This window comes from Dromiciops gliroides, chromosome 5 (genome assembly GCF_019393635.1).
Source record: "Dromiciops gliroides isolate mDroGli1 chromosome 5, mDroGli1.pri, whole genome shotgun sequence".
In the NCBI taxonomy this organism is placed as follows: domain Eukaryota; kingdom Metazoa; phylum Chordata; class Mammalia; order Microbiotheria; family Microbiotheriidae; genus Dromiciops; species Dromiciops gliroides.
In genome coordinates this window covers 220,216,048-220,238,304 of record NC_057865.1, presented here as the reverse complement: position 1 = coordinate 220,238,304, position 22,257 = coordinate 220,216,048, and the positions used below count along the sequence as shown (strand labels likewise).

At 45.2% G+C, this 22,257-nt stretch overlaps 1 protein-coding gene across 1 annotated transcript; it reads right to left on the bottom strand.

Annotated features, from left to right (window-relative positions):
- Positions 1-1,020: 1,020 nt before the first annotated feature.
- On the bottom strand, positions 1,021-5,788 carry KRT18 (keratin 18). Its single transcript, XM_043964932.1, has 7 exons — positions 5,122-5,788; positions 3,662-3,744; positions 3,267-3,423; positions 2,229-2,393; positions 1,969-2,094; positions 1,453-1,676; positions 1,021-1,203 (listed from the first exon to the last, which is right to left on the bottom strand). The coding sequence occupies exons 1-7, from the start codon at positions 5,527-5,529 to the stop codon at positions 1,089-1,091; spliced, it is 1,278 nt and encodes a 425-aa protein (XP_043820867.1). The 5' UTR covers positions 5,530-5,788; the 3' UTR covers positions 1,021-1,088.
- Between the last annotated feature and the right edge of the window lie 16,469 nt (positions 5,789-22,257).

Here is a 22,257-nt window from a genome sequence, read left to right as displayed (position 1 = left end):
ACACTTTCTTGATGTAGCTTTTCTCTTGGATACAGATCTTACTTGGACTTACTCTCATCCTGCTCCATCCCAGATCCCCTATCTAAGTCACTCCTTTCCTAGCTTCTGGTCTTTCCTCCAAAGACCATTATTTAGAATGGGATTTTCCTTCCACATTTATGTCATGTGCCATTGGGATATTCAAACTGAAATAGGATTAGAGGCTAAGAGAATAGAGAGAAGAGCTGATGGGGCATCTAGCTGAGCTACCCTTGCCACTTAATATCTGATCATCCCCACAAAAACCCTGCCCTTGGCTCCCCCTACATCCAACCTCTCTTTTCCTGTTACCTTTTCCATCACCCCTCTCTCCCCATCCATTCTATAGTGAGAGAGATAGGTAGTAAGATGAAATAGCTAGATGATGCAATAAAGATGGTGGACTATAGCAAAGCTTCTTATACTGTGGGTTGTGACCCCATATGGAGTCATGTAACTGAATGTGGGGTTTGTGAAAAATTAGGCAACAAAGGTTATGTATACCTATTTTATATGCCTATATAGCCGGGGTCATATAAAAATTTCTTAGGCAAAAAGGGATTGCTAGTGAAAAAGGCTTAAGAAGCCCTGGATGATACTGAGACCAGAGTTGGAATCTTACACACCTAAAAGGGGCATGGGCTAGTCACTTAGTATTTCTTGACCTCAGTCTCTACATCTCTAAAATGGAGATAAGGATAAAGTACCTGCCCCACTGGAATGTTGGGAAGATCAAATGTCAACAATTTGACCAACCTCTAAATGCCCTATCAGTGATAGCAGTTGTTATTGTTAATGTCTACCCTGTGAGAATGCAGACCCCTTGAGAGTAGAGATTGATCCATTCTTTGTGTCCTGAATGCCCAGCACAGGGCCAGGCCCCTGGTAGGGACTTACTAAATGAGTGGTGATTATTGCAATTCCTGGATAGTTTAAGCTGGTTTCAAGTGAATCAGGTCCTGTGTCTGGCTAAGTGATTATATCAATGAAGAGAAAGTCAGATTGAAGGCTGGGTGACCAAAGAGCCTTTATTAACTTCCTGCCTCAGCCCAGGTCTTCAGCTTATGGCCCTAACGCCGAAGGACCTTGGTGTCATTAGTCTCGGCCGCCACTTTGCCTTCTACAGTCCTCCGAGTGCTGGTCTTATGCAAGGAACTGCCGCTGCTGTCCAAGGCATGTACAAGACTAAGGAGAGAGACCAACTCCGGTTATGGGGAGGGAAGGAGAAGACACTCCTGCTCCTCCCACCCCACCTTTGCCCCACTGTGTAACTTAAAGGAGTCAAGTTCTTGAGTGGCTTTGGTCTCCTTGTTCCCCAAAGAGGAATCTTAAGGAGTGAGAAAACCTCCTGATTAGTGGATAAGGCACACAAATGACTAACTGTGGGATGCAGCGGGGGATAGGGGATAGAGTGGGAGAAGGGCCCCTACTCACTTGAAGTCCTCCCCATCCTCCAGCAGGTTTCGATAGGTGTTGATCTCTGCTTCCAGTTTGACCTTAATGTTGAGCAGGGCCTCGTATTCCTGTGCCTGGCGCTGCCCCTCTGTGCGGGTCTGCCCCAGTTCTGCCTCGAGGTGCAGCAGGGCTGTATTGATCTGCTCCATCTGGATGGCATAGCGGGTCTCCACCTCCCTCAGGCTCTCCTCCAAGCTGGTTTTCTGTTCAGAGACAAAGAAGAACAGAGTGAGTGGGGCAGAAGGGGAAGGAGGTGTCCGGTGGCTAACAAGTCTGCCATTTGTTTATTGTGGGGCCTTTAGCACACAAGTTTCTTGGTCTTTTTAGGACTCTGCTCCCCCCTGTATAAGATGCCAGGGTGCCTTCCACTTCTCTCTTCTGTGACTCTGAATACAGGGAGATGGAAGTAGAGTTAAGTAGGTAGGGATGAGACAGGAGGTTGGGAGCCAGAGAGGGAATGGGGAGGTGGAGAGAGAGGCAGCTGGAGGGTCTCACCAGATTTCGAAGGGAATCCAGGTCAATCTCTAAGGACTGGACTGTACGCTTCAGCTCCGTGACGGTGTTTCGAGCAGCTTCTACCTCCTCGGACCTTGTGTTGATTGTCACAGTGCTCTCCTCAATCTGTTGGGGGGGGGTGAGAAAACATGGCTTCTCTCAGTGACCAGTTCAGAGCTCTGTCCTCATGTCTCTCTCCATTCCTGCCTTCCTAAGACCCATGTCTCAAGTCTCCTGCCCTCCCAGCCCTGAGAACTCACCTGCTGAGACCAGTATTTATCAAGCTCTTCTCTGTTCTTCTGAGCCAGAGCATCATATTGGGCTCGGATATCAGCCATGACCTTGCTTAAGTCCTGGGATTTGGGAGAGTCCACCTCCACGGTCAGCCCAGAGCCTGCGATTTGGGCTTGTAGAGAATTCACCTCCTGGAATTTAAAATAAAAGTAGGTGGGGAGAGTGGGTCACAATTTACTCAAAATGTCTGACCGAACACCACTGATTATTGTGAAGGATACAGGGGGCATCGAAGGAGCCATCCGATGAAACCATATCCTCCCCACCAGACTTCTGCCTTAGCCAGAGTGCCAATGCCAGTTCTAGAGTCTTTACTCTGTGAACCTTCTTTTTCCCCTCCCCCCACTTCCATCCCTTGGCTTCTGATTCTTTTTTCTACGGATTGTTTCCTCATCTCCCTTGTCTATGGGTTCCTTCTTCATCTCCTTTTCCCCATGCCCTGTCCCTGTCCTCTTCCAAACTCTGCACCACACTTTCTCCTCCTCTTCCTTTTCTAGCTGTCTCCAGACTTGGCTTTGTTGCTCCTTGCCATCTCCCTGGCACTGCTACCCACTTGTTCCTGGCTCCATTCTTGCCTCAGACGGTTTACTGTCCTTTTTATTAGACTATAACTCAAATGAATGGTAGAAAAGGTTTATTTTCAACACATATGACTTCATAGTGTGGTTAACAGCCTGGTTAAAACAGCACGTATTCTTGAATAGGCTCTGATATGTGGTTATACTCTCTTATTCCATTTCTGAGATTGGGTTCCTTTGTTTTTCCGTATCAGGATTCCTAGCTCCCCAATCTTTGAAAGCCTGCACAGTCTAATGGGAAGAATCCTGAAATTTGGAGTCAGAGGCCTTGGCTTTGAACCCCAACTCTGCCTCTTCTGTGTGACTTTGGGCGACTCATTTCAATTCTTTTAAGTCTCAGTTTTCCAATTGTAAAATGAGAACCTTTTTGGCTCTAAGTCCTATCATCCCTTTGGCGAGTGAGCTCTGCTCGCCTTCCTTGCTCACCTCCTCGTGGTTCTTCTTCATGAAGAGTAGTTCTTCCTTCAAGGTTTCAATCTCTGTCTCCAGTTGCAGCCTGGTCACGTTGGTATCATCAATGACCTTCCGGAGGCCATGAATGTCACTTTCTACAGACTGTCTCATGGCCAGCTCTGCTTCATACCTACATAGGTGGGATGGGGGTAGAAGGAGAGAGAAGTCAGAAGGGCCACCCTCCCCCCCAATTTCAAATCTAAACCCGTAGCCCCACTCCTAACCCTAGTCCCATAGCCATCCCAAACTAAATTCCATCTCATTAGGTATTCTAAACTCAACGGTGACCCCATCCCTAAAGTCTCACCACATTCTTAAGCCCCAAATGGTGTAACTCAGACTAAACCCTGATAATTCCACTGACTCACTTGACTCTGAAGTCATCAGCAGCCAGACGGGCATTATCGATCTGTAGGACGATTCTGGCATTGTCCACTGAGCTTGCATAGATCTGTGGGGGCAGGGAAAAGACATAGAGGTAGCTTCATGAGTAGGGATCATACATGGGAAAGGAGATTCTCCAGCACAGGGCTATGTCCCTCACCCCTTGGCATTTCTTTCTTTCTTTCTTTCTTTTTTTTGGCGGGGCAATGAGGGTTAAGTGACTTGCTCAGGGTCACATGGCTAGTGTGAAGTGTCTGAGGCTGGATTTGAACTCAGGTTGTCCTGAATCTAGGGTGGGTGCTTTATCCACTGCACCATTTAGCTGCCCCACCCCTGGCATTTCTTAAGTATAGGCAGAGTACCTTCTTTTTTCTTTTCTTTTTTTTTTTTTAGGTAATCAGGGTTAAGTGACTTGCCCAGGAATACATGGCTTGTAAATGTATGAGGTCAAATTTGAACACAGGTCCTTCTGACTCTTCTGACAGTGTTTTATCCACTGTGCCACTTAGCTGCCCCCAGAGTCCTTTCTAATGCATGTTCCCCTGCCTCTATCACCTAACTATCCCAGATCAACTGTACCCTAGATTCAACAGTGTTCTCCAGATCGCAGTAACAACCACCAGGAGCTCTCTCATCCCCAAGGCTATAACTGGGTTCCCTCCCTACCAAGCCCAGAGGAATCAGTTGCAAAGCTCCCCTCCTCCACCCCATCACCTGCAGCTTAGTCTAAAGCACCTGCTTTTCCACTCCCCCCTAAACCGGGTGAGGGAAGCAAGTCCCTCCCACCAGTCCTCTTGTTTACTCTTAGGTGACTCAGCTATATCCGCTTAACCCTCTCACCGGAGAGGGTCTGAGAACCAGGGCTTCTTGGGGCCCTCTTTATGGGACATTTATTTTCTCTTCTCCCCTCAAATCTTGCTGTTTCCCCCTCCTGCCTCCACTTTTGCTTAGGGGAAGCCTCTTGCTTGTCAGAGAAGCCTTTCTTGGGACTTTAAGGCCTGGGCATTTGGGGGAAATGAGTGCTGTCCTTGCCTTTCCACTTTCCTGCCTTCAGCATGAGAGGGAGAAGAAAAGGAGCCGCAGGGAATGAAGTAGAGGAGAGTCAGGGTACCCTTTGGGATTCGAGTCCTCGGACTACAGCACGGGCCGGGAGAGTTTTCTAGTTACTAGACCGGGAAGAACCCTGGGAGGCACTTGTGAAGGGCTGGTATGGAGAGAGTCTTGGGAAAGTCAGTCCCTCATTTTTCTGCAGTTTTCCCTCCCCAGTCCGCAGCCCCCATATCTTTCCTAAGGTGCCCTGACATTTACAAATTAAAGGGCAAGAGCTCTCCAAAAAGACAAGCAAGAGAAGGAAGAGGGAGACCAGTCACGGGGTGGAGGTCAGAGTTGGGGGGCTGTGGACTTGGGGTAGATAAAGGGACACTGCCGCCTCTTCCACCCTTACCTGCGACCGCAGATCCTCAATCGTCTTGAAATAGTGTCCCCATTCTCTGATCCGAGGTCCCTTCTTGTCCATATGCTCCCTGATTTTCCCTTCCAGTTTGCGATTCTCGATCTCCAGGCTCCGCACGCGATCCAGATAGGAGGCGAGACGGTCGTTGAGGTCCTGCATGGTCTCCTTCTCCCCCTGGATCCCCCCGACCCCGACCAGCCCCCCCATGGCGCCCCCGGATCCCCAACCCCCGCGGAAACTGGTGGAGCGGGCGGTAGAGATTCGGGAGCCAGAGCCGCCGGCGCCTGCATAGACGCTGGCGGCGCTGCTGGCGGGCCGGACCCGGTGGCTGGGCGCTTGGACCGAACCCAGGGTCCGGTAGCTGGTGGAGAAGGTGGTGGAGCGGGTAGTGAAGCTCATGATGTCGGCAGAGGAGAGCTAGACGCGATCTGAATAGTCCGAAGGGTGGGTGAGAGCAGAGGGGGTCAGCACCCTGGCTTTATAGTCCGGAGGAAAAGGGGAGGGGGCACCGGCCAGGACTGGCTACGCCCCTCCCTGCTCCGGAAGGCGCGCACAGGTAGGTAGCTATTTGGCTGGAGGGATTTTAGACTTTCCCCGTCCCAGATCCCTAGGCCTCTCCCCAGACGTCCTCATGTGCCTCCCCCAGGGTGGGAGGAAAGCAGGTGTGTGAGCCTGAAGCGGAGGTTTCAAGGCAGGAAATGACCTCACCCTCCCCCCCCTTCCCTGCTACACCCGAGTCAGGTGAAGCTGAAGGCCAGGTAGAGGGGGATGCTCCTGCCTTGTTTCCTAAGTTCCTTATCAGACAGGAGCCAGACCAGAAACAGGTTGTTCAGCACCCCATCCTTACCATCCCTGACATATACTTACAGCCCTGCAAACATTCACTCTCACACATCCTCATACATATTCATACTTAATCACACACATATCTTTATAGACCCACAAACTAACATATAACTTTCTATTCTCCCTGGGACATAAATATCAACAAAGCATTGAGAGCCTACTTAGCTAGGTGTGGAAGAGGATGCTTTCACATTTCACAGAAATTTCATCACTTACCAGCTCTGTGACTTTGGACAAGCAAGATTTCTGAGCCTCAGTTTCTTTGTCTGTAAAATAGAGGTACCATTATTATACCGAAAGGCAGCCTATCATAGGAGAGAGCAAACCTCTCAGTCAAAAAGACCTGGGTTCAAATATCAACTTTGACACTTACTGGCTCTGTAACCTTGGGCAAATCACTGAACATCTCAGTGCCCAGAGGCTACTTTCTTTCTTTTAAAAACAATATTATTTTCCCAAGTACACTAAAAACAAGTTTTAACATTTATTAAAAATATTGAGTTCCAAATTCTCTTCCTCCTTCCCTCCTCTCTTCTCTTCCTAAGACAGGGATTTGATATGTTACACATGTGCAATCATGCAAAACATTTCTATATTAGTCACAGACTAATATTAACCTATTAAAAACAGAACAACTCCCACCCCCCACTCCCAAGATTTTATTCCCCACCTCACAGGGTTGTTGAAAGGAAAGCTTTTTGTAAATTGTAAAGCTGTATGAAATGTGAGCTTCCTCTAGATACCCTCTTACACATTCATATTTTCTGTCCATTAGTCACAGACCAAAAAAAAAGAGAGAAAAATAAAAGAAAGTGAAAAATAGAATGCATCAATCTTCATTCAGTCTCCCTCAGTTTTTTCTCTGGAGGAGGATAACATTTGTATTGGTGAGAATAGTGAAGTCATTCACAGCTGATCATCCTACAATATTGCTGTTACTGCCAAAGGCTACTTTCTAAAGCTATTTTATATATATATATATATATATACACACACATATATATAAAGCTATTTTATTTATTTATACACACACACACACACACACACACACACATATATGTAGAGATGCCTATGTGCATTTGTAGAGGAAAGGCCCATTTTCCTGCCCTGCTGAGAACACAAGTCCTATTAAAAACAGAACAACTCCCACCCCCCACTCCCAAGATTTTATTCCCCACCTCACAGGGTTGTTGAAAGGAAAGCTTTTTGTAAACCGTAAAGCTGTATGAAATGTGAGCTTCCTCTAGATACCCTCTTACACATTCATATTTTTGTGTGCACACATTATGTTCTCTCCAGTCACTTTTACCCCCCCCCCAGGTCACCTATAAACAACTCTCTCTGTTTCATTACCTGGCCTACCCTGCAGAGGTCTTGGGACCCTCATTCCTCATCCTTCAGAGCAGAGGCACTAGCTCTAAAGGGCTGTCATTGCCTCTTTCTTCAGGAAATCCACTTCCATTAAGAATTTGTTGGCTCCAAATAGTCTTAGGGGAGATCCCATTCCTATCCTAGAGTAGGGATCAAGTCAAGTCAGGTCAAGTTAATAAGCATTTATGAAGCACCTACCATATACCAGGTACTCTGCTAAGCACTAGGGATCCACAGAACGGCCAAACCATTCCTGTCCTCGAGTGGTAACTCCCAGTATGATGGGCAGACAGCACGCAAACAGCTGCCTCCAGACAAGATACATACAGAAGGACTGGAAAGGGAAGGGACCAGCATTTAAGGGGGTCAGGGAAAGGCTGCTTGCAGGAGGTAGAATTTTGGTTGAGATTTGAAGAAAGGGGAGCCAGAAGGCAGAGATGAGGAAGGAGAGAATTCCAGGCATGGGGCAGCCTGTGAGAATTCTCAGAGTGGGGAAATGGAACGTCATATTTGAGGACAGCGAGGAGTTCAGTGTCACTGCACTGGAGAGTACTCAGAGGGGAAAGATAAGTCCACCTCCCTCCTAAATGAATAGGGGGCACTAGGGGTCAGGTGCTTTTCAGTCCTCTGACCTTTTATCCCTAGCTGGACTTGGCTTTCCCCCTATTTTTGCTTGTTCTTTGCTCCCTGACCTATTGATTTTTATCTAACTCTTTGTTGAACAGAGGAATGGGGGGAGGGAAGAGGAGAGGAGAGAGTGGGAAGGAGAGATCCTAGGGATGACGTAAGGTAGATGGAAGTGTACCTGGGCTGTTGGGGGTCATGGATTCCTGCTTTTTCAGGAAATGGTGTATAGTTACACAGTTGAGTCACAACTGAGCACTCGTTTGCTGTCCCTCACTCCCACGATGGTGGAGTGAAAAGTGCTGGATTTTGAGTCATCAAATGTAGCTTTGGGTAAGTAATTTCATTTCTCTGGACCTCAGTTTCTTCATCTGGAAAAGGGGGAGATTGAACTAGCTAATTAAAAAGGCCCCTTCCAGCTCTAAATGTTATGATCCTGTCTTTTCCATACACTGAACAGCATGGTAGGGGTGGGACTCTGATGGAAGAAGGGAGGGTGTGGAAGGGCACTTAGGAGAGAGAAATCATAGGGAGTGAATACAATGAAAATAACATACAAAGCAGCTTGCAAATAAGTGTCTGGTCCTTTGCATTAGCAGCACTCCAGTATCAGCTTCTGCTGGGAAGTTTCACCTTTAGGCTTTTTTTTCTTATCTCCCCTGAAAACTGGCACTGTCCCCTTATTCTAGGACTAATTATCTAAATCTCCATTTATTAGTATAGCTTAGGAGATATACTAGGTATACAATTTAGTTGTATTAAGTGCTGTTGTTTTATGTATTCATCTTGCCCCGTCCAATGAAGGTATAATTTCCTTCTTCAGACCATATTGTCTGGATTCAGACCTAGACTCACATCTTACCCTTGCCACTTACTAATTTTGTGACTTTAGACAACTTGCTTCAACCTTCTGGGCCTCAGTTTCTCTAGCTGTAAAATGTGAGTGAAAATATTTAAACTCTCTAGACCTTACAGGATTTTTGTGGGGAAAACACTTTGTAAAGCTTAAAGAATTACAGAAATGTGAGCTATTACAATAGGTGTTCAATAAATATTTGTTGGTTCACTCATTCATTACCCATTCATTCGGTCAATAAACATTTACTAAGAACTTGCCATGCACAGTGCGTGCAAAGGTGAATCCAATGTATCTCTTCTCTTCAGGAGCTCACAGTATAGTTGAGGAAACCAGGAATTTGCACAGATACTTAATATATAAGGTGGAGGGGCAGCTAGGTGACACAGTGGATAGAGCATCGGCCCTGGAGTCAGGAGCACCCACCTGAGTTCAAATCCAGCCTCAGACACTTAACACTTACTAGCTGTGTGAACCTAGGCAAGTCACTTAACCCCAATTGCCTTACCCCACCCAAAAAAAAGGTGGAATGTGATAATAGTAAACACTTAAAATTTTTTTTTAATCTATCTAATGATTTGCATGATGCTTAAATGCTTTACAAAAGTGTTTTCCCCACATGCTTTCTCTGAGGGCAGTAGTGAATTATCATTAATCCCCATTTTGCAAATGAGAAAACTGAGGCTCAGAGAGTTAAATTGCATCACTCAAGGTTAAACAATAAAGTCAAGGCTCAAACCCAAGTTTTTCACTCTTTTCATTCTGCTAGCCTGAGGAGGGAGGATGGACATTTGATTGGGCCAATCAAGGAAGACTTCATGGAAGTGGTAGGATCCAAGTTGGTTGATTGGCCACAAGAAGGGCAGGGCCATATGTTTGGTTTTCCATCACTTGCCCAAAGTATCCAGTCATATAAAGCAGATCCAGCCTCAAGCTGAATCTGGCACAGCATCTAGTATCTAGTGGAGGGTTTTGTACATGGCAGACAGACACCTAAAAAATGCAGGTTGGTTTAATTGATTTGAATATAGGAGGATGTACAAGGCTCTTGTCTTCCAAGGGAAACAACTGCCTGCTCTCAGCCCCTAATCCTGAGCCTACCAACTACCGAACTGTGGGAAGTCCCTGCAATCTGAGGAATAGAGAACCCCCTTTTTCCTACTGGGTGTCTGGTAGATATCTTAAACTCAATATGTCCAGAACAGAACTTATCATCTTTTTCCCTAAACACTGCTCCCTTCTCTATTTTCTTTTTTTGGGGGGTGAGGCAGTTGGGGTTAAGTGACTTGCCCAGGGTCACACAGTAAGTGTCAAGTGTCTGAGGCCGCATTTGAACTCAGGTCCTCCTGAATCCAGGGCTGGTGCTTTATCCACTGCGCCACCTAGCTGCCCCCCCCTTCTCTATTGAGAACAACACCATCCTCCCATTCCTCAGGATCCCAACCTAGGAGTCATCCTCTCACTCCCCACCCGGCCCCCCCATCCCCTGCCATCCAATCTTTTGCCAGTGCCTATCGATTTCATTTCTGCAACACCTCTTCAGTATGAATACACCACCTTCTCTACACTGACTCTGCTACCATACTCGCTCTGGCCCTCATTACCTCAGGCCTGAATTATTATAATAGCCTGCTGGAGGGTCTGCCCTGCCTCAAGTCTCTCCCCACTCCAGTCTGTTCTCCGTTCAGCCACTAAAGTGATTGTCCTAAAGCTTAGGTGGAATCACATCAACCCCTACTCAGTAAGCTCCAGGGACAACCCATTGCTTCTGGGAGCAAACACTAAATGCTCTGTTTGGCATTCAGAGTTCTTCATGACCTAGCCCCCTACTAGTTTTCCAGTCTTCTTACACCTTTCTTCCCAATATGTAATCTTTGATTCGGTCACGCTGGCTTCCTAGCTGTTCCATAAAACAAGAAACTCCATATTTCTGCTCTGGGAATTTTCTCTGACTCTCCCAGCTGGCTGGAACACATTCCCTCCTTTGCTCTGTCTGTTGACCTTCCCAGGTTCTTTTAAGTCCCAGCTCAAATTCCCCCATCTACAAGAAGGTAGATTAATTTCAGTGCCTTCCTTCTTTTAATTATTTCCTCTTTATCCTGTATTTAGCTTGTTTTGTATCTATTTATTTGCATGTCATCTCCCCCATTAGATTGTAAGCTCCTTGAGGGCAGGGACTGTCTTTTTCCTTTTCTTTTTTGGTGAGGCAATTGGGGTTAAGTGACTTGCTCAGGGTCACACAGCTAGTAAGTGTTAAGTGTCCGAGGCCGGATTTGAACCCAGGTCCTTCTGACTCCAGGGCCAGTGCTCTATTCACTGCATCACCTGGCTGCCCCTTTTTCCTCTTTTTTGTATCCCTAGCACTTAGCACAGTGCCTGCCTAGTCACAAAAACCCATAGCAGGTGCTTAATAAATGTTGATTGATTGATAGAATTATAGTTTGTCCAGATTGTAAGAAACTTCACAGACCATCTCATCCAAACTCTTGATTTAAAAAATTAAATTAATTGATTTTTCTGAACTTAAACATTGAAAAAACCACTAGACACAGAACACAAAAAACTAGGATTATTAATGAAATTGGAAATCTCTATTTCATAATACTCACTTTTTAAAAGGTGTATAATGAATTCTACCTGTTCTTCCTTCTGTTTTCTTCTGAGCATTTAAAAAATGTTTCAATAGCTCTCTTTTGAGGGCATCATTATAGCTACTCCCTTAAAACCTTCTACCCCCAATTAAAACTGAGAAATTAAAAATAGCCCCCCAAAATTTTGTTAAGTCAACAAACCTATAAAATGGCCATGGCCAAAAATATGCCTCCTTCCCCATCCTGGATCCATCACCTTGCTGTCAGGAGGTTGGTAATTGTGGTTCCTCTGGAAATGTGGTTGGTTATTGCTTTGATCAGAGTTCTGTCAAAGTCATTTTTCTTTATGATGTTGTTGCCTTTTTAAAAAAAAACTGTTCTCCTGGCACTGCACACTTCACTTTGTACCAGTTCACACTACCCAGGATTCTTTGAAATTGTCTCCTTCTTTATTTCCTACATCATAGCAATATTCCATTGCATTCATATATCCTTTTTTTTTTCTGAGTTCACGTTTTGTTTCAAGAACTGTAGATCACATGCTAAGTTGACAGTAGGTTCTTCAGTCATGGAACTTGATGTTGGACCAAGTATACATGTATACACACACACTCACGCACACACACACAACACTTACACACACACACTAGACTCCATTTATGTTGTTTTCACAGTTAGAGTTTTTTTAGGCCTTATCTTGAAGTAAAGTATGAGCAAAGTGATTCCTCCATAAATGTCCAGGACATGATTCTTTCTGCTAATAAAGGTGTATGAATTGGGGGCAGCTAGGTGGCACAGCAGATAAAGCACGGGCCCTGGATTCAGAGGGACCTGAGTTCAAATTTGACTTCAGATACTTGACACTTACTAGCTGTGTGACCCTGGGCAAGTTACTTAACCCTCATTCCCTGCTCCCCCGCAAAAGGTGTATGAATTGAAGTATTTCTTAAAACCAGTGAATTGATACTGTCATGTTCTGTACCTGCCATAATTGAAATCCAAACCACAGAATCTGTCACTGCCACTGCCCTGCCCTGCCCCTGCCATTGCATTCATATATCACAATTTGTTAAGTCATTCCCCCACTTATGAGCACTCCCTTTGATGCTCCTTCCTTCCTTCTTTTCTTTCTCTTTCTTTCTTTCTTTCTTTCTTTCTTTTTCTTTCTTTCTATCTTTCTTTCTTTCCTTCCTTCCTTCCTTCCTTCCTTCCTTCCTTCCTTCCTTCCTTCCTTCCTTCCTTCCTTCCTTCCTTCCTTCCTTTCTTCCTTCCTTCCTTCCTTCTTTCTTTTCTCTCTCTCTCTCTCTCTCTCTCTCTCATTTTCTTTCCCTCTCTCCCTCCCTTCCTTTATTTTTCATTTTATTCACCCCCCCTTCAAGATCAGGGAATTTGTTTAGCTTGTCACTATTCTCTCTCCAGTATTGTTCTTTCTCTTAACTATCCCTCTGTTCCCCTCAAGGCCCTCATTTTACAAATGAAGAAATGGAGGCTTAGAGATTTACCCTAGGTCACTCAAGTAGTAAATGGCAAGTCTGGGATTTAGAACCTGGATCTCCTGATTACTAGTCCTTCAGTCTGTCCACTGTATTGCATTGACTGATTGTGGGGGTGCTTTAATGGAGTTTTCATAGGAGAACCACAGAGTGAAAGTTACTCAATCCTGAGTTGATTTCTAATTCAGGGCCAAATTTGCTAAATTTAGGAGAATTGTGTTCTTTGTATCCAGTCAGGTACCACTGGGCTCTGACATCCATGACATTGGTGGGGTTTTTTGATGCTGTCTCAACACGCTCTGTTTAAAGAATACTAATGTGTGTTCCAAAGGGCAGCTAGGTGGGGCAACAGATTTCAGACAATTACTAGCTGTGTGACCCTGGGCAAGTCACTTAACCCTGTTTGCCTTAGTTTTCTCATGAGAAGGGAATGGCAAAGCCACTTCAGTATCTCTGTCAAGAAAATCCCCGGGGGCAGCTAGGTGGCGCAGTGGATAGAGCACCGGCCCTGGAATCAGGAGTACCTGAGTTCAAATCCGGCCTCAGACACTTGACACTTGACACTTACTAGCTGTGTGACCTTGGGCAAGTCACTTAACCCCAATTGCCTCACTAAAAAAAAAAAAGAAGAAAGAAAGAAAAGAAAAGAAAATCCCCAAAAGGGCTCACAATGAGTCGGACATGACTGAAATAACTCAACAACAACAACAACAACAATATGCCTATTCCTTCCCCCAATTATTCCTGGGTCTTCTTCTCTGAGGTCTGCTTAAGATTCTTGCTAGGTGAGATGGGCCAAAGAGGAGACAGTCGGGAAAGCCAGACCTTATCTCTGCTGCCTGCATTCCTGACCTGTTAGAGCAGCAGTGGAGACAGATGCCAATCCAATGCTTCTGCAGACTCATCCCACCTTTCATTTCTGAAAATTCGGTTCCTAAGCTCCATTCCAGTTCAGGCTCATTCTAACTCTTGGGAAAATTTGGAGAGAGTCAGAGAGCAGTATTCAGGCTATTTAAGAGGTGCAGAGGCAGAAGATGGGGGAAAGGAGTAGGAATTAACCTGAGACCTGTCCTGAGAGAAGAGGTATAGGGCAGAAACTCTAGAGGCATGTTCTCAGAGAAGTGCTGGGCATGGAGACACTGTCTAACACCAGTTCTTCAGGAAGCCTGGATATATTCACCCGCTCAGGGAAGTTGGGCACAAAGATATTTATACCCTCAAGAATCTATGCAAATATAGATTCTCTAAGAGGGAATGGACAAATAAACCCCTTCAGAGGGAATGACATAGACTCCCCTCCTCCCAGAGGAAACAGACACACAGACTAGCTCCAAGAGGCCCCAGTGGCCAGGCCCTCCTGACTAAGAAGAGTCAAACATGCAATACCCCAAAGAGTTAGGGACCTAAACCTAGCAAACAGACTCTTCCAGTGGGACCCAAACATGCGGGTACTTGCAGAGGGTCTGAATACACAGAAATCTCCTATTGGAGGACACATAACTATCGTCTAATACAGACAGAGGCCTGGACATAGTGATAGTTTAAGTGGAACGTGGGCTAGAACACTGGGCCTGGAGCCAGAAATACTGGAATTAAAATTTGTCACTTATTACCTGCGTGACCCTGGGCAAATCATTTAACTTCTGCCTGCCTCAGTTTCCTCAACTGTAAAATGGGGATAATAATAACACCTATTTCACAGAGCAGTTGTGGTGATCAAATAAAACAATATTGGTAGAGGACCTAACACAGTTTCTTGCACATAGTAGGCACTTAATACATGCTTTTCCCTTCTTCTTTTATCCTTCCCCACCAAGACGCTCAGACACACAAATACCCCAGAGAAGGGCCAGACACAGACTTCACAGAGCTTGCAGCTTGAAGGCTAGGGTCCTGAAGCAGGGCAGCTGAAAAAGACAGCCTCCCTAAATTCCTCTATCCCAGCAGGGTGGCATCCGGACCAAGCCTCTTTATTGCCTTAGAAATGACCCTGAGGGGGCAGCTAGGTGGCACAGTGGATAAAGCACCAGCTCTGGATTGAGGAGTACCTGAGTTCAAATCTGGCCTCAGACACTTGACACTTACTAGCTGTGTGACCCTGGACAAGTCACTTAACCCCCATTGCCCCGCACAAAAAAAAAAAAAAAGTGACCCTGATCAAGGGCAGGCTTCCGTGGAGCTTGGGACTCTTCCCAGACCCACTTTTCTTTTTTCTTTCTTTCTTTTTTTTGGGGAGGGATGAAGCAAGGGGTTAAGTGACTTGCTCAGGGTCACACAGCTAGTAAGTGTTAAGTATCTGAGGTCGGATTTGAACTTAGGTCCTCCTGAATCCAGGGCCAGTGCTCCATCCACTGAGCCACCTAGCTGCCCCTCCCAGACACACTTTTTTCAATTTCTTCATGTTACCTCATACCTAGAGACCAAGGTAAGGGTCAGATGGTATCTAACTTACTTTGGATGCCAAGTTAGGGAATGGGGAAAGTAATTATGAAGAATTAGGGGATTTAAGGCTTTGGATTTCATAATTTTCTCCCTTAACCTATTATCTTTGCCATTTGTAAGGGTTGGGGAGGATTCAGATTAGACTCCAGAATGGAATTTATTAAAGAGGATTCAGCACATAGAAAGAGGGAGGGGGATGACTAGTTGGGGAAGTTTGGAGAAAGGTACTGCCTGCTAGGAGGCAGAAAGATGGAGGAAGCTCTGTTGTTAGCCCCCTCCTACTGCACCATCCTGTGACTCAGCCACCAGGTTCTTAATCTCCTGGATTTTGGCTTGGATATTATGTCTTTTTTGGTTTCATTTTTTTCCTAACTGAGATGCTCAGGTGTCCATGGGCCAGGATGATCAGGAGCACCTCTTCATGGAAGAAAGCATGGGAAAGTGGGGAGTAGAGGGGAAGAAGACAAGAGTAAAGGGGTAGAAGGCTGGTGGGAAGGTGGAGGGGAACCTGCGTAGTGCGGGGGAGATGTCAGTGTGAGGTTAAGGGAGGAAAGGAGTTTGTTTTGTTTTGTTTCTTTGAGGACGGAAAGCCTAAAGACAGGGTAATTGAAAAGAAAGGAGTCGAGAGCATCACCGCACAAAGGAGAGCAGAAGGAAGTTCAGAAGGGGACATGCATGAACAAGCAGAGCAGTGTTAGTCCTACTGTGTTCATTGAATACATATATAGCCTTTTTTTTTTTTTTTGGCGGGGCAATGGGGGTTAAGTGACTTGCCCAGGGTCACACAACTAGTAAGTGTCAAGTATCTGAGGCCGGATTTGAACTCAGGTACTCCTGAATCCAGGGCCGGTGCTTTATCCACTGCACCACCTAGCTGCCCCATATATAGCCTTTTAATCAAGGGGCTGGAATGCAGCCGGGAGGGAAGCCTGTAGGATGGGGCACACATCACCAACATCTGATCCAAGGACCTTTGGGAGCTTTAGTCACTCCAAGGAAAAGACAATTTCTCTCTCTCCTGTTTTGAAGGAAAGGGAGAGCAGAAATCTTGTGAAGAATGGGAGGTGAGCAGTGTGCTCAGAAGAGGATGTGACCACTCTGTGGCAATGAATAGGATAAATTGCAACCTTGATGTAGTGTGAAGTTAACAGAGCTGCCACTGGTCTTCCTCCACTTTCTCCCAATCCCCACCCCGACCATCTACATGAGATGGAAACAGAGAAAGAGACAGAGAGACAGGAGGTACAGAGAGAGTGGAAGAGACAAGGAAAGACAGACAAAGAAAGAGGGAATGAGAGGGAGAAACATAGAGTGAAAGAGATAGAGAGAAAAAGAAAGGGGAGGGAGAGAGAAAGAGAAGAAGGAGAAGGAACTTCTGGAGTTGAACACTGGTGCTGCTGTTGTGGTTACCACCACTGCAGTTGCCACAATTGAAGATAACTCGAGAATCACGTGAATGCATGGCTGAAAGCCTCTAGCTGGCTCTCCTGCTGGGAACTACAAGGGGTGAAACTTCCCTCTCTCCTCTCCCCTCAGGGGAGAGTATGTATATTTTCCTAGACTAATATCTGATTTCACATGGCTGTTCACCTAGCCTGAAATCCATTATTAGGAAAAACTGCAGCTAACTCAATTGTTCTGTATTGTTTCATTTGTTTTAAGAGCAGTTGAGAGGGATGTTATGGTTGGCTACATACACAGATGGAACTTCTTTATTCATCAGGGTTTTCCCAGCTGGAGGCTAAAAATGAACCAAAAAAATTTTAATAAAGAAAACATACAAATCCCTTTGACACTGCTGGTCACCCTCTCCTTGATATTCTCTTCTCTCTAGATTTTCAGGACATTCTCTCCTGGTTTTCCTCCTTCCTATCTGATTGCTCCTCTGTCTCCTTTGTTAGATCTTCTGGGTCACACTTTCTAACTGTAGGTATCCCTTGGGGTCCCTTCCTGGACCCTCTTTTCTTCTACTTCAATACTACTACACTTGGTGATTTCATCCGTTCCCATGGATTTAATCACCATCTCCGTGCTGATGATTCTCAAACCTACCTTTCCTGCTCCAACCTCTCAGTTGACTTACAGTCTGGCAGCTCCAACTACCTTTCAGACATCTTGGATTGGGTGTCCAGTAGTCATCTTTAAAATATGTCCAAAACGGATTTCCCCTAAGTCCTCCCCCACTCCTCCCTTCCCTATTACCGTAGAAGTGATGGCATCCTTCCAGTCCCTCAGGCTTGCAACCTAGGAGTCATCTTGGACTCCTCACTATTTCTCGATCCTCTTGTCCAATCTGTTGCCAAGGTCTGTCACTTTGACCTTTGCAACATCTCTCAAATACATTCCTTTCTCTCCTCTGACACTGACACCACTGTGGTGCAGGCCCATATCACCTCACACCTGGATTGCTATAATAGCTGGTAGAGTGTCTGCCTGCCTCAAATCTCTCCCTACTCTAGTTCATCCTTCAGCCCTTAAAATGATTTTCCTAAAATGTATGTCTCATCATGTCACTCCCCTACTAATAAACTCTAGTGGCTCCCCATCTTCTTCTTCTTGTTGTTGTTTGTCCTTCATTCTTGAAGAGGACCCTGAGGACCGTGACATCAGGAGGGTGATGTCATGACTTGCAGTGAATTGGATTTAAGCTAGGCAGGGCTGTGCAAGGTCACCAACCTCACTCTCTCCTCCAGAGCCATCTGAGTCTAGTGGCAAGATATATGTGTGTGTGTGTGTGTGTGTGTGTGTGTGTGTATTAGGATGAGTGGAGATGGCCCCAAATGTTTAAAGGCAATTGGGGTTAAGTGACTTGCCCAGGGTCACAAAGCTAGTAAAAGTCTAAGGAGATTTTAACTCAGGTCCTCCTGACTCCAGGGCCACTGTGCCACCTAGCTGCCCTGGCTTCCCATCACTTCCAGGATCAAATACAAAATTCTCTGTTTGACATTTAAAGCCCTTTATAACCTAGCTCTCTCCTACCTTTCCAGTCTAATCATACCTCACTTCCCAACATGTTACTATTTGATCCAGTGACACTGGCCTCCTGGATATTCCATACAAACAAGACACTCCATCTCTCAGCTCTGGGAATTTTCTTTATTGCTCCCCCCCAACCTGTCTCCTTCCTAATAACCTCCCTGACTTTCATTAATTCCCATCTTCTACAGGAAGGTAGATTCTTTCCACAACACCTCTTAATTTCAGTGTCTTTCCTCTGTTAAAGATCTCCTATTTATCCTGTATATACCTTGTTTTGTATATATTTGTTTGCATGTTGTCTTCTTTATTAGATTTCAAGCTTCTTGAGGCCAGGGATTGTCTTTGTCTCTTTTTGTATCCCCAGTGCTTGGCACAGTACCTGGCATATAGTAATAAATGATGATGATGATTATTTGTTTTTTTGCAGGGAAATGAGGGTTAAGTGACTTGCCTAGGGTCACACAGCTTGTAAATGTCAAGTGTCTGAGGCCAGATTTGAACTCAGGTCCTTCTGAATCCAGGGCTGGTGCTTTATCCACTGTACCACCTAGCTGCTCCCAGTAAATGATTATTGATTGTTAAGTTCATAATAAGAGAAAAAAAGAAGTTGGTGGGAAACTGGTGGGAGAAGCATTTGTAGGCAAGAGGGAACCTGATGGTAACTAGATAGTTTGGGAAGAAAGGAGATCTGAGCTTGGGGAAGTGCAGGGTACCATGCACCAAGGGAGTTTCCCATTTGCTACTCAAGCTGACCATGGCTTGTAACTCAGTCCCTAGCTTGTCTGCAGCTGCCCATGCTGGTAATCCACCTAGGACTCTGGCTTGCTGCCTAGCCCTCCAACCAGCGTTCAGAGTCCAAAGAGACCTAAGACTCGATGCTCCTCAGGAAGCCCCTTTGAATTGTTTTGTGAGAATGGGGAATTATTCTGCACACATAAAGGAAGAGGTAGGGTTGCAGAAGTGGGAGGAAAGGAAGAGACCTAGACTGGGCTTTTGGCTTTCTACTTCTGAGTTGGCGGATGAGCAGAAATCTGGATGGAATGGGATGCCACTGAATGGTAATAGATTTGTGGAGCAAGGAGCTGCTGCTCCCTAACAGCTGTATAATTGCATCCCTCCCCCCAGCTTCCCCCCACCCCAGGAGGTTGTCCCACCCATCCATCCTGGCCTTTGAATCACAGATGCTGCTCCCTAATGGCAATATAAGTGCACCCCTCACCCCCCCACACCCAAGAGGTTATCCCATCTACCCATCCTGGCCTTAGAATCACAGAACCTCAGGATTATAAGGGACCTCTGAAATGATTCAGTACAATTTATACCTGAACAGGATATCCTAACAGCAGGCCATTCAGCCTGCTTGAAGAACTCTAGTAACAGAGGAAGCTATCTACGTCTCAGACTTGGCTCTTTTCAGACTATATTTTCCATTCAAACTCTGTAAAGGGGGTGGAGTTCTAAGAGGCCTCATTTGTATACGAAAAAGTCAGGAAGGGTTAGCAGATACAATGAGTTTGTCCCCTGATTTTGGATTTACCAATGGGAGAGACTTAGAGTTTAAAAACTGAGGAACCCTTACAATTCTTTGGTGACTATTGGGAAAATAGAGATCATCTAGTTTATAACCTAGCCTCAGAGATGCAAATTTTGAAAGTGTATTGTATAGTCCCCCTAAGTTAGGGTGAGGTTTCTTTTTTTTTTTTTTTGCTTTGAATAGAATTTTATTTTCCAAAATATATGTAAAAACAAATTTTAACATCAATTTTTTAAAACTTTGTGTTCCAACTTCTCTTCCTCCCTCCATTCCCACCCCCACCCACAAGAACTCAAGCAATTCAAAATGTTATACATGTTTCTTAAACATGGGGACCCTATGAGAGCCCTGTATCAGAAAGAGTCATCAGAAGAAGAGGCTAATCTTTTTGTGGTGGCCAAGAATTGGAAATCAAACCAATGCTCATCAATTGGGGAATGTCTAACCAAGATGTGGTATATGGTTATAATGGAACATGCTCTAAGAAATGACCAACAGGATGATTTCAGAAATGCCTGGAAAGACTTGGATGAACTGATGTATAGTGAAGCGAGCAGAACCAGGAGAATGTTGTGCACAATGACAACAATATTGTTTGACAAAGAATTGTGAATGACATAACTATTTTCAACAATGCAATGATCTAAGACAATCCCAAAGGACCTCCAAAGAAAGAATATTTAATATGGAAATGTTTTACATAATTGCACATGTATAACCTCTATCTGATTGCTTACTACCTCAGGGAGGGGGAGGAGAGGGAAGGAAGGAGGGATAGGATTTGGAACTCAAAACTTTAAATACAAATATTTATTAAAATTTTAAAGAGGCTAAGCCTGAGAATATCTAGTTTGCTGCCATGATCTTGTTCTTTGTTCCACAGATCCTAGAACCAGGAATCAAGAATCAATTCCCTACTCCTGAGATGGGAGACTGCGCAGGTGAGGGAACAGAACTGGACTGCAGAAGTGGGGAGGATTTCAGCTGAGCCAGAATCTGGAGGCAGCAGAGACTATAGCCACCAAATCAGTGGGGCTTATGGGTTATGGTTTTAAGAGTATGGGGCCACAGAATACCTTGATTTTGAAGTCGTTGCCTCAAGGGGAGGAAGTGGCCATTATATTCTGCCTGGGGTGAACACATTGTGCAGTGGAGACCTAAAGGTGTTGGATTTGAAGTAGAGGACTCAGGTTCAAATTTGTGCTCTGACACTTCCTACCAAATACCTTCATATAATGCCATAAGAGAGTTCCTGGAGCAGCAGAACCCACAAAAGGACAGGGTGAAATAATTGTCCAGCTAAAGACAACTTAGAAAGTCAATAGGGTCTGTTGCACCAGAGTGAGAGTGGAGAGCAGTCTAATGCAGGTGGTGCCAGCATAGACCCAGCCCCAGCAAACCAGAAACAGACCTTAGGAGCTGAATCAGCTTCATCAGCAGCAACTGCTCCTGGAACTCTTAGCCCACATATGGTAAGGGGGTCGAACAACTAGCCAGAAGGAGATCACAGGGGTCTCTTTGCTAGCACTGAGGCAGCACTCTGTTGTTTTGCCCATACTCTTATCCAGGTCACAGTCTTAGGTGGTGATCCCAGCCTGGGGAGGAGCATAAGCACACAGAGCTTGCAACCACAGTAGAGCAGGACTCTGTTAATAGTTTCAGGGAAAAAAAGCAGGCTTGTGGTTGCATGCAGACTAGAGCACAGGCCAAGAGCATAGTAAACATACCTCTCCTTAAATCATACCACCTTGGAAGAACAAAAAACTTACAAATCCCTAGAAGTATCTCTGAAAACAGCTGCACAAACCCCCTGAAGCTAGGGACACTGTGCCCTCCACCCTGGAAGCACTGTCCCACTTTAACAAAGAGTTAAAAATTAAAAGATAGGCTGGGAAAATGAGCAAATAGGAAAAAATTCTGACCATAGAAAGTTTCTATGGTGACAAGGAAGCTCAAAATACAGAAGATAACGAAGTCAAAGCTCCTACATCCAAAGCTTCCAAGAAAAATATGAATTGGTCTCAGTCCATAGAAGCACTCAAAAAGGACTGAAAATAAAGTAAAAGAGGTAGAGGAAAAACTGGAAGAGAAATAAGAGTGATTACAAGAAAATCATGAAAAAAAGTCAATAGCGTGGTAAAGGAGACACAAAGAATTTCAAGGGAATCAATGGAAAAAGAAAGGGGGCTTAGCAGTACCAGATCTCAAACTATGCTGCAAAGCTGTAATCATTAGAACAATCTGATACTGGATTGATAGGTTGATTAGTGGGACAGATTCAGTACCCAGTATATAGAAGCAAATGGATACAGTAACCTAAGTGTCTGACAAACCAAACATTTCAGCTACTGGGGCAAGAACTCACTATTTGACAAAAACTGCTGGGAAACC